The sequence below is a fragment of the Aspergillus vadensis genome (assembly GCF_003184925.1).
Source record: "Aspergillus vadensis CBS 113365 unplaced genomic scaffold BO88scaffold_19, whole genome shotgun sequence".
NCBI classification, from domain to species: domain Eukaryota; kingdom Fungi; phylum Ascomycota; class Eurotiomycetes; order Eurotiales; family Aspergillaceae; genus Aspergillus; species Aspergillus vadensis.
The window spans coordinates 639,873-651,983 of NW_020292057.1; the positions used below are offsets into that span (position 1 = coordinate 639,873).

The window sequence follows — 12,111 nt, forward strand, 5'->3', positions numbered from 1 at the left end:
GATCCGAATGCCAGTCCAACGCGCATTGCTGACATCAGCAGGCACAGCAACCGCACGTTATGCACGGCTATGCGCCCCACGAGTCCCGCTGCCGGTTTGATGCCTGGCATTCCAGTCAGCAGTTGTGAATCACCTTCGACCAACTTCCAGGCCCATGTGAAGAGCTATTTTAAGACCTCTTTCTAATGTCATATGGATTCAAGTCGCCCATAATATATCTTTAGTACCTTTCTCATTCTTTTCTAACACCCCTCTTCTCCCTCCCCTCCACCCACCATGTCTCTCACTCTCAAGCTCTCCTCCCTTGTCATCCGCACATTGTCGAAGCCGATCGCCGTACGCTTATTCCACCCTTGCAGTGATGTGCTGCTGACCGGAACTGACTGACACTCCAAAGAACCAAATTAAGGCCCAGGCTCGCGAACATGAACGCTTCCGGCGCATCTGCGTGTCTATGGCGCAAGGTCTCCACCGTATCGACATGCGTCTCCGGCTAGGCAACATTCGCGACAACGCCGCATCGCAAAAACGAGCTGCTGCTGAAAGAGAGCTCCGAAAGCACAAACCCACATCCCCAACGGTAAAGACGGAAGTAGAGGCGAAAGCGGAAGAGGAAGCCATTGCGAAAGCCAAAGCAGCGGCAGAGGAGGCAGCGAAGCCGGCACCGAAACCTCACATTCGACCATTGTCCGAGTCCAAGGCCATCGAGTCCGGTGCCACATTTATCAGCGAGACATTCTTGTTTATTGTTGCAGGAGGGTTGATTGTCTTTGAATCGTGGAGGTCTCGGAGAAAGGAAACAACCCGCAGGGAGGACGTTGAGACTCGATTGGCCGAGCTGGAGCAGTCTGAGAAGGCTGCCCGGCTAGCCCTGTTGGCCTTGGAGAAGGAGCTGCTTCAGCAGAAGGCCAAGCACGGGGAGCTACCAAAGTCCTCCTCGAGGATCCTACCACGCGAGGTGTGGGACGTGAACCAAGAGGAAGAAGTAAAGCCAGCCGAGGAGCCGGGCTTGCTGTCGTGGATTACGTCGTATCTGCCTTGGGGAGAGAGTCCGGAACAACGGGCAGAGTCTGTGATTAAGGAGAGCAAGAGTGCAGCGAAGCTACCAGTTGATGCACCAACATCACCAGCATCGAAACCAGCCGAACCGGAATCGAAAGCGCCAGAGCCGAAAAAAGCTTGAGCGATGCCAGTATTAGACTTATGCACTTGTATATATATTGTTATAGATCAGTTGGGGCACTATGTGGTGGACTATCTTGTTAATGATGTTGCGATACCCTTATACATGACGGAAGGCACACATGCGGAGGTTGGTTTCGGAGCGACAAGCGGAGGCTTATAAATATAATTCACTCCTCTCTTCATTGAGCGTATTTTCCACATACCACATAGCTTCGAACATATACTACACAGGATGGAGCCAAACAACTTTGTTACTCTTCGCGGCACCTACTGCTGTTCACTTCGAGAGCAATCAATCTGGAGAATGCTTGAGCCGATCTTGAGAATGTCTCCGGGCCTCAAAGGTTGGTAGACTTCGAGTGATGATGGAGTTTCCCTCCTCTGATACCGATGTAGCGGGTGAGGTGAAAGAGGGGAGTGATTTCAACTTCCGCCTGGGTAATGATACAGCGACACTGAGTATTCTCCTGTTGACACCCTCCTCCATTGAACCGTCTGTTGTAGAAGAGACTACATCCCGACTACGCCAATTCTCCTCCCTCGGAAGTCACATCGACAAGAAAGCTGTGGTATATCTGCTGTCCGAGACACCATTCCATAGTGCAAGTGGGAGATATCGTCTTGACGGACTGGTAGCATTACAAGCACTGTGCGAGCATTCTCTACATTTATCCGTTTTGTGAGAAGAAGTTGTTGCGACTAATATTGAGGATCTGTACAGGATGATTGAATCCCTCCCAGGCATGCTTCCTATCATTCCTATCGCGGGCGCGGATTGCTTCCTGACCTCCGTGCAAGAATATATCACCAACCTTGAGGCAATCGAAATTCCACGACAACAATGCTCTGCGAACACCATGAGTTTTGCTAAATCCAGGGTCTTCTCTGCTACACCATGTCATGAACAGGGGAGCCAAAGCTTCAGCAATTTCGCTGGTTAATTGTAGGACTCATGGGACTATAAGTGGGATCAGCAACTACGGGAGTATTATGGCAAATAATTACACCCCTTTATTCTACTTATTGTAAGGGGGTCTGGGAGTCAGCCCGATGCTGTTTTTCTCTCAAATGAAGCATTTGATGATGTCACGTGGGTTTCGTTGCCCAATTGTGTAGTTCCAAGTCAGGATAGTATCAGTAAGTTGTTGTGGTACTGGTAAATAAAAGGGCATATCAGGCTGGGAGGTGAGGTTAGGTACACACGACGACCCAAAATATATTCTCGGGAGTGGATCGTATTCGTTATCAGGGAATATCCCCCTATCCAGGGGTTCTACAGTAAAAGAAAACCAAATTCCGTCAGCACTGGCCCCTATTTAATGCAATTGACGCAATGTGGCAGATGCTATGGCAGAAAATCCAAGATCAGCCTTTGGTGGTGAAGGAGCGACTAGTTCACTTAGTTCTTAGTAGTAAAAGCCGGACAAGCATTGGGCTGCAGGGGGGTGACGTAGTGAGAGGGAGAGAGAGAGGGGAGGGAAAAAGGAAAAGGAACCGTTGGTAAATAATGGCAGCCTCAGGCACTTGACACTCATCAGTCCCTTGGATCGTCGGTGCCTCGGACGGGCGTGTGCGGCCAGCCCTTCTTTTTCTTTCTTCCCTTGACAACTAAGTAAGTACTTAACTGGAACCTTTTAGCGCCAGGGACCCGGGACTTCCAGGGGCGACTGGGCGCTCGGGGATTTTTACTTTTGCCCCGGAGGCAACAACTTATACCATTGAAGTAGTAGTAGATTCCTTACGGTTAAGTACTTAACTTACTTACTAACTAGTAGTATAACTCTGGTACTACCAATCCTAGTTGATTAGATGGGATGGTCGGGTACTAACAGTAATAAGTGATTGCGCGTATTCGAGGCAGCGCAACCCAAGTGTGGCGCAGGCTCCATCGGCCGGCCCGCCGAATCACCGGCTCTCTCTCTTCTCTTCTGTGTCTGTCGTTACTCAGAATAGCGAAAGAGGGACCCCGGCCATTCTCTCCTCCTCCTCCACAAGGCACCCTTCCGTCATTCTCCCTCCCTCCCTCCCTCTCTCTCTCTCTCCCCTCGTCCTCTTCGCATTCCTATACCCCTCTTCTATTACCTTACACACACCCTATTCTTTCCTGCGGGCCCCTCTTCATACTATCCACTAGCTTCTTGGAATGAACCATACGCCCGCTGCGTTCATTCCCTATCCGCTGTGAATTTATCCGCCCCGTTCCTGTCCAGATTGATAGGCCAGATATCGTGACGCTTGGGCGCAACTTCCGGGGAGGTCGGTAGCCACAACCATGGTGAGTCGCAGCCCATTTCACTGCCAGTGCGATGACAGAGGTTTATCTATTTGGATCAAATGGTCTTTGGCTGACCCCATGTCTCGTGGTTAGGGTCATTCACGACGTCCGGCTGGCGGGGAGAAGAAGAGTCGCGGCTTCGGTCGCTCCAAGGCCGCCGCCGATGTGGGCGACGGACGACAGGCGGGCAAGCCTCAGGTCAAGAAGGCCGTTTTCGAAAGTACAAAGAAGAAGGAGATTGGTGTCTCAGATCTTACCCTCCTCAGCAAAATCTCCAACGAGGCCATCAATGACAACCTCAAACTCCGCTTTGAACATGACGAGATCTACGTAAGCTGCCGCTGCCACCACTACCACCACCACTACCACACACATTCGGGCCAGGCTGTCTAGGCGAAAACAATCACTAACGGACGACTTCCATAGACATATATTGGACATGTGTTGGTGTCTGTCAACCCGTTCCGCGACTGTAAGTGGCTTCCCCTGAGCGCCATCAGCGCCCGTGGTCGCATGGCTGACCACGCCCCCTATTCTAGTGGGCATCTATACCGATCGTGTCCTCGAGTCCTACCGGGGGAAGAACCGACTCGAAGTCCCGCCCCACGTTTTCGCGGTCGCAGAATCCGCCTACTACAACATGAAGTCATACAAGGATAATCAGTGCGTGATCATTTCAGGAGAGTCGGGTGCGGGTAAGACGGAGGCGGCCAAGCGGATCATGCAGTACATCGCCAGTGTATCCGGGGGCAGCGACTCGTCCATCCAACAGACTAAGGACATGGTTTTGGCCACCAACCCGTTGCTCGAATCGTTCGGTAACGCAAAGACCCTGCGCAACAACAACTCCTCCCGTTTCGGAAAATACCTGGAACTGGAATTCAACACCAATGGCGAGCCGGTGGGTGCCAACATCACAAACTACTTGTTGGAGAAGTCAAGAGTGGTGGGACAGATCACGAATGAGCGAAACTTCCACATTTTCTACCAATTCACCAAGGCTGCACCGCAGAAGTACAGAGGTAGGCGCATTAAAATTATGGTTTACGTGACCGAGCTAACAGCTCGTGACAGATATGTTCGGCATACAACAACCCCAGTCCTATCTCTACACCAGCCGATCAAAGTGCTACGATGTCCCCGGAGTAGATGATGCCGCCGAATTTAGAGACACCATTAATGCAATGGGTGTCATCGGAATGGCCGAAGCCGAACAGGACGAGGTGTTCCGCATGCTGGCCGCGATCCTGTGGATCGGAAACATCCAGTTTGCCGAAGACGACTCCGGAAACGCTGCCATCACCGACCAGTCGGTGGTCGACTTTGTCGCATACTTGCTGGAGGTCGATGCCGCGCAGGTGAACAAGGCGCTCACCATCCGGTTGATGGAGACGGCCCGCGGAGGCCGCAGGGGATCGGTCTATGAGGTTCCCTTGAACACGGTGCAGGCGCTGGCTGTTCGTGATGCGTTGTCCAAGGCGATCTACTTCAATCTCTTTGACTGGATTGTTGGGCGGGTCAACTCTTCGTTGACCGCCAGAGGGTCGGTGGCGAACTCCATCGGTATTTTGGATATCTACGGGTTTGAGATTTTCGAGAAGAACTCGTTTGAGCAACTGTGTATTAACTACGTCAATGAGAAGTTGCAGCAGATCTTCATCCAGTTGACCTTGAAGGCGGAGCAGGATGAGTATGCGCGGGAACAGATCCAGTGGACCCCGATCAAATACTTTGATAACAAGGTGGTCTGCTCGTTGATTGAGGACAAGCGTCCGCCGGGTGTCTTTGCAGCGCTGAACGATGCGTGCGCAACTGCGCATGCCGACTCCGGCGCCGCGGACAACACATTCGTCGGCCGTCTCAACTTCCTGGGCCAGAACCCCAACTTTGAGAGCCGCCAGGGCCAGTTTATCGTCAAGCATTACGCCGGTGACGTCAGCTATGCAGTCGAGGGCATGACCGACAAGAACAAGGACCAGCTGCTGAAGGATCTGTTGAACCTCGCCGGTTCCAGCATCAACCAATTCGTCCACACCCTCTTCCCCAACCAGGTGAACCAGGATGATAAGAGACGTCCGCCCACCGCCAGCGACAAGATCAAGGCGTCTGCCAACGACCTTGTAGCGACCTTGATGAAGGCACAGCCGTCTTACATTCGGACCATCAAGCCCAACGACAACAAAGCGCCCCGGGAGTACAACCAAGGCAACGTGCTGCACCAGATCAAGTATCTGGGTCTGCAGGAGAACGTCCGTATTCGTCGCGCTGGTTTCGCCTACCGTCAAACGTTTGATAAGTTTGTGGAACGCTTCTACCTGCTGTCGCCCAAGACATCCTACGCCGGTGACTACACGTGGACGGGCGATGAGGAGTCTGGTGCCCGCCAAATCCTCAAAGACACTAGTATCCCGGCAGAAGAGTACCAGATGGGTATCACCAAGGTCTTTGTCAAGACCCCGGAGACGCTATTCGCCTTGGAGACGATGCGCGACCGGTACTGGCACAACATGGCCATTCGCATTCAGCGTGCTTGGCGCAACTACCTGCGCTACCGCATTGAATGCGCCATCCGCATCCAGCGGTTCTGGCGTCGCATGACAGGCGGTCTGGAGTTCATCAAACTGCGTGACCAAGGACACCAGGTCCTCCAGGGCAAGAAGGAGCGGCGCAGGATGAGTTTGCTCGGATCGCGGCGCTTCCTCGGAGATTATGTGGGTGTTGGCAATAAGGGTGGACCGGGCGAGATGATCCGGAACGGTGCAGGCATTAACGGTGAGTAGCATGCTTTGTGTGTGTAGGATCTGTCTGACAAGTGCTAGGATCGGAAAATATTCTCTTCTCTTGCCGTGGCGAAGTATTGATTTCTAAGTTTGGCCGGTCCAGCAAGCCGGCACCGCGCATCTTTGTTTTGGTAAGTCGACGCTCCTTGCTGCAACTGGACGCAGCTGACAACGCAGACCAATCGACACGTCTACATCGTGGCACAAACGCTGGTCAACAACCAGCTCCAGATTGCGTCAGAGAGGACGATACCTATCGGAGCGATCAAGTCCGTCAGCACATCGAACCTGAAGGATGACTGGTTCTCGCTCGTGGTGGGCGGACAGGAGCCGGACCCGCTGATGAACTGTGTCTTCAAGACGGAGTTCTTCACCCACCTCACCAACGCACTTCGGGGACAGCTGAACCTGAAGATCGCTGACCAGTAAGTTCGATTCATTCTCATAGAGAGCACCACTAATCTTTTCTAGCATCGAGTATAACAAGAAGCCGGGCAAGCTGGCCACCGTCAAGGTGGTCAAGGACCCCGGGGCCTCGAACGTCGACAGCTACAAGAGCAGCACCATCCATACGAGTGCCGGTGAACCCCCTAGCTCTGTTTCCAAACCCACGCCACGTCCGAAGCAGGTTGCTGCGCGACCCGTGACGAAGGGCAAGTTGCTCCGGCCTGGCGGTCCTGGCGGCGGGCCCTCGAAGTTGGCCTCCAGGCCTGTACCGGCGCGCCAGCCTTTGCCTCAGTCCACGCCGCAGCCCGCTGCCGTGCAACCACCCCCCGCCCCCAGGCCAGCTGTGTCGCCCGCAGCGCAGCCCAGACCGGTCCCTCAACCTGTTGCCGCGGTTGCCGCAGCGCAGCACACACGAAATGCATCCACCAGCTCCGCAAGGGCGCCGCCCCCACCTCCCCCGGCGACGCCGCCAGCCCAGAAGAAGCCAATGGCGAAGGTGTTGTACGACTTTAACAGCGACCAGACCAACGAACTGTCGATCCGGGCGGGCGAACTTGTACAAATTGTGTCCAAGGAAGGAAATGGTGAGTGACACAGCCCATTGTTTACGACGCATGTCAGCTAATGTCTGCAGGATGGTGGTTGTGTATGAACACGGCGACATCGGTTCAGGGCTGGACGCCCGAGGCCTACCTCGAGGAGCAAGTAGCAGCGTCACCCAAGCCTGCACCACCTCCGCCGCCACCGGCCGCACCCCGCGCCAGCCCCGTGCCGGCGACTAATGGTGCCGCCGCCGCTGTGGCCGCCAAAGCCAAGGCCAAGCCGGCACCGCCAGCCCCGCCAGCGAAGCGGCCCAACATGGCTGGGCGGAAGGTGGCGCCCACACCCCCAGCAGCACCGCGCGATAGTGCCGTGAGCATGAACTCGCACGACTCGTCTGGCGGCAGTGGACGGGGGACGCCGAACAGCGCGTCGAACGCGAGTCTGGCGGGAGGATTGGCGGAGGCACTTAAGGCGCGACAGCACGCGATGCAGGGACATCATGACGAAGATGACGAGTGGTAGACTACATACTACACTGTCGAGAATGAGCTAGAAGCATACCCGGTAGATAAAATAGACATGTATAGCATACTGCAGCTGAGCCAGTAGATATACCCTCCCTGTCATCAAATGCAACACTCATAAACTACCAACCCGTCCTCATATACCCAACAACTTAAGATATTTACAAGAACTTACTCGCCAAACTCATCAAAGCCCCAGGACCACCCGTACCACTCGACCCACTACCCTGACTCTTCATATACATCTTAAACGCCATCTCCGCAGCCGAGTTAACAGCCGACTGCTTATCACCAGACTACCCAACACCAGTTAGCCCACATCCCCAAGAGAAGAAACCATGAATATTGAAGACTTACGACATTCCCAGATCCAGCCTTCTCCTCCCAAAGCTTACTCGCCTGCGCCATCGCCATACCAATAAACTCATTCTTGTCCCCACCACTGCTACCCCCACCACCGGAGGTAAACATCTTCAGCGCCTGCATCGCAGCGCCGGCACCCAAGCTGCTGCTATCATGTTGCTGCTCCTCACCACCACCGTTATACAGCCGCTGGTGCGACTGCACGAGATGCTCCTCGTCAATGTCCGGTTGCTCGGAGTACTGGCTCTTGCGATCGGAGAGGAAGCCCAGGGCGGAGGAGAAGAGAGAACTATCCGAGGAGGATTCGTGAGATTGTGCGTGGTGTTGGGCGGAGGAGAATTCGGGGTCGTAGGATCCAGAGTTGCCGTAGCCACCACCTCCAGAGTATCCTCCTCCGGAGGAAGAGTGGGAGCCGGAGGTGGCTTGTTCGAGGGCGGAGGAGATGAGGTTGGAGAAGGACATTTTTCTTCCTTTCTTTCTATTTCACTTAGTAGGGGGTTTTGGGTTGGATGGTTGATGGAGATGGGTAAATGAGATGGATGATGGTAGGAGGGGATGATGATGATGGAGGGGTAAGGGGATAGGAGTATTTATGAGGGGCTGTGGCGGTGTAGACGAGATGTAGAGGGGGGAGAAGGGGTGGAATGGGAATGATCGGCAGTGGGGCAGGGCGCTCAGCCACGATCGGGCGATTTAGTTTACTTCGGAGTTTGTATTATTATAGAGTAAGTGATGGTGTAAATAATGGTTGAATCATGGCTAAAACTGCAATAACGTGGTATCTCTAAATCACGGCTCCGCCCAATTATGCAATATAATGCACTACTCATACACCCATCGCTACAATAGCATCGCTTCATGCTCCTCATCCTCCAAAGTCCACATCCACCGCTGCTGTCGCTCTCGCTCTGTCAACATGCATCGTTCGTCGTCGTCCAGCTCCGTCTCGCGCAGCCACTCGTTCGGCCGATCCCGCAGCCCGTATCGTTGTCCCCACTGCCGTCGCTCATATTCCAGGAACCCGCCAAAGTGCTCGTCCGTGTTGGCCACCCAGATCGTGCTGCCATCTGGCGCGTAGTCGGCACCGCCGATCTCCCCAAAGAAGTCGTGCACTTGTCGACGTTGGTATGTCTGTGCGTTGACCACGGCGATGCGGTCTGCCGGCTCACACAGGAGGAGAGTGCGCGGCCCGCCGCCCACGGGCGACCAGCGCAGTGACCGGTATCCGGCCACATCGGACTCGATCTTTTGCAGCATCCGCCACATGCGTACATCCCAGATGATCGCCGTCTTATCTTGATTGCTCGTGGCGATGTGGTGCATGTCGGGCGCCCAGGCGCACGCAAACCCGAAATCGCGGTGTCCGCGCAAGGGGTGCACCGGGCGCCCGGTATCCGCTTCGACGACCCACGCGTCCGCCGAGTCGCCAATCAGCACGCGCAGGCGCCCGTCCGGCGAGGTCGTCGTGCAATTGATGGCCCGCGAGAGCTCGTGGTCCGCCACGAACGTGTTGGTCTCGCAGTCCAGCACCCGCAGGTGACGGTCATTCGACGCGAAGATCCCCTGTGGAGACCGATTCGTCCGACTCGGAATGATGTCGACATGGTTGGTGATGCCATTCGGGTCCTTGGTCACATAGCCTTGCACGCCTGGGCCTGTTGTGCCCGCCGCTCGCACGGCATATTCGCCCGAAAATCCGCCCGCGATGGTCGTGTCGTGCGCCGACTTCATCGTCGAGATCTTGACGGGGCCCTGCAGCCCCGACTCGACCGTCGGCCGTGACAAGTCAAGGAGGCAGACGAGATCGTCGTACGCGGGCACCCACGAGTAGACCTTTGACTCGTGTGCAAAGTGGACGGTATTGTATGCCGCCACCGACATCAGGTTCCGGAGCTGAAAGTGCTCGATGGTGGCTTTGTGTTCTGTGTACATGGCCTTGCCGCGAAAGTACGACTCTTCCTGCGGCAACCTCGCGCCAGGCCGTTGCCGAGAATACTCCAGGTTGTGGTACGATGTATACGACTGATCCCGCAGCTCGCGCACATAAGCCCGTTTGATCCGCAAGGCATCCCACCAGGGGATCTGTTGCAGATCGTAGAAGTCTCGCGCATACCCCGGCGGTCGATAAATCTTCGGCGGAGGGATCCACCCGATCAGATGCGCAATGGCGCTGCGGGGGAGGTGTGCCGACGACATCGATAGACTGGGAATCGCGGAGGCGGCGGACGACTGGTACAGCCACTGGGCAATAAACTGGTCTACGTTCAGATTCCTCTCGCGAGCTATCACAGGTTAGCATGCCGCAAGAACCGTAGAAACCGATGGGGACTCACTGGTTCCAACCACTGGCGCAGCAAAATGCGTCTCGCCTGTCGGGTCGGCATTGCTTGAGTCGTCCCCCTCGGAAAAAACATTGCTGTAGTCGTCGCGCATGGAACCGGGCCCCAGATCAGATAGTTCAGGAGCAGAGGGTGACGGTGGGTCGTGATAGAAGTCTTCCAGCTCTTCTTCCGACAAATACGCCGTGCCATGGCGGGTCCCCATGTCACTGGCGACATCGTTGTCGTATTCATCGCCATCATCCGAGTAGAACTTCTGCGTGTCATCCGGATCGTCCTCTGCAATGGACTGTGACGTGGACCGGTTCTCCATCACCGACGGCTCATAGTCCATGATCAGATCGGTCGCTTCCCCATCTTCGGTGTCGCTGGAGATAGTGGACGCGACGTGGTGCGCGGACACCGGGGTATCCAGCGACTGGTTGAGGAGGGCTGCCATACCGACGTGTCCACCGATGTAGGGCTCCAGCGGGACGCCACCCATCTCCGACAGCGCGTCTGTCATTTCCGAATCCGAAACGTACCATTCCACCGGGGGCGACGACGGGTTGGGCGCATGATCGGGCACAATCGGACGCACCAGTAAATCGTCGCGCGCCCTCACCGCATTTACCACCTCGGAGGAAGTAGCGTAGGGCCGATCGGGAGACTCGAAGACGTGCGTATACTGGGGGACGGCCATGAAGGCGGAGGCGGCCAATTCGCTCGTGTTCCGATCGTCTGTATCACCGTGGATGCCCGCCGCGGAAGCGTCCGAGCTGACGGCGGGCGCGGGGTCTTCGACGGACGGCATCTGCAACCGGGTGGACGAGGAGGCGTTAGGCGAGGGCAGACTGTCTGGGGTCCAGGGATGTGAGGATCTGGGGACGGTGCATGCTGACGGGCTGCGGGCGCGGGTACTCGGGGGTCCCGGCAGGACCGAGGTGCTGGAGGAGGACTCGGAGGCAGAGGAGGATGAAGACGAAGGGAAATCGGAGGCAGTCGGGCCAGGCATTCCGGTCAGGGCGGCGCGCGCAGAGTTGGCAACGGGGCTGGCCACCGATCGATTGGGGCGAGCGGTGGGGAGGAATAAGCAGGGAGTGGAATTTAAGTAGTAAGGAATTAAGACGGAGGAGGGATCAACCGGTGATTGGCACTGGGGTGGGTTGCACAGGGATGAGGGCCGGTCGGACCACGTTGTTGGCTCTCCGATCGCAATCAATCAATCAATCAATCAATCCCCGTCGGATCTGGACTTCTGCAGCCGATAAGTCAAGTTCACCCCGCAGGGCGTATTGCCCATCTCCCCCACACCGATAGGGATAAGCGTAGGGTTGGACTCCCAGAGTGGGACAGTCACTGCGCTAACTGGAGAGAAATGGGTAGAGAGTCAGTGTGTGTTGTGCGTTGTGTGACCAACCCACCATGAAGAGGTCAGTGGTGGTGGTGGTGGCTTAGCAGTGTGGGAGGAGAAGAAGGAAGGAAGGGAAGAAGGAAGCCAGTGGGAGGCGGACAGAAGGAATGGAAGAATCCCGAGGTGGAGGGGCGGTGTCGCACCAAAGTAACACCACCAATAACCACCACCACTAGATAAGTTTTGGCCGGTGAACAGGTTATAAGATGGAGGTGAAGGCCAAAAGGTAGTGAGCAAGTAGAAGGGAAAAAGCAAATACCCG

At 55.6% G+C, this 12,111-nt stretch overlaps 3 protein-coding genes across 3 annotated transcripts; 1 reads left to right on the forward strand and 2 right to left on the reverse strand.

Annotated features, from left to right (window-relative positions):
- Window positions 1–123: 123 nt before the first annotated feature.
- Window positions 124–7,752, forward strand: BO88DRAFT_445347 (class I myosin myoA; the record flags this gene model as incomplete). The annotated part of the gene is made up of 10 exons (XM_025710204.1): window positions 124–336; window positions 398–1,159; window positions 3,554–3,790; window positions 3,887–3,932; window positions 4,000–4,482; window positions 4,535–6,232; window positions 6,280–6,371; window positions 6,418–6,665; window positions 6,712–7,271; window positions 7,322–7,752. Exons 1-10 carry the CDS (start codon window positions 277–279, stop codon window positions 7,750–7,752), a joined length of 4,617 nt encoding a protein of 1,538 aa, XP_025560757.1. The 5' UTR covers window positions 124–276.
- Window positions 7,753–7,915: 163 nt separating this feature from the next.
- On the reverse strand, window positions 7,916–8,483 carry BO88DRAFT_299009 (uncharacterized protein; the record flags this gene model as incomplete). The annotated part of the gene is made up of 2 exons (XM_025702408.1): window positions 7,916–8,050; window positions 8,112–8,483. Coding segments are annotated over 2 exons (507 nt in total), but the record flags the coding sequence as incomplete, so codon positions are not given.
- A 474-nt stretch (window positions 8,484–8,957) lies between these two features.
- On the reverse strand, window positions 8,958–11,450 carry BO88DRAFT_345586 (WD40 repeat domain-containing protein; the record flags this gene model as incomplete). Its single annotated transcript, XM_025703301.1, has 2 exons — window positions 8,958–10,399; window positions 10,451–11,450. The coding sequence occupies 2 exons, from the start codon at window positions 11,448–11,450 to the stop codon at window positions 8,958–8,960; spliced, it is 2,442 nt and encodes an 813-aa protein (XP_025560759.1).
- Between the last annotated feature and the right edge of the window lie 661 nt (window positions 11,451–12,111).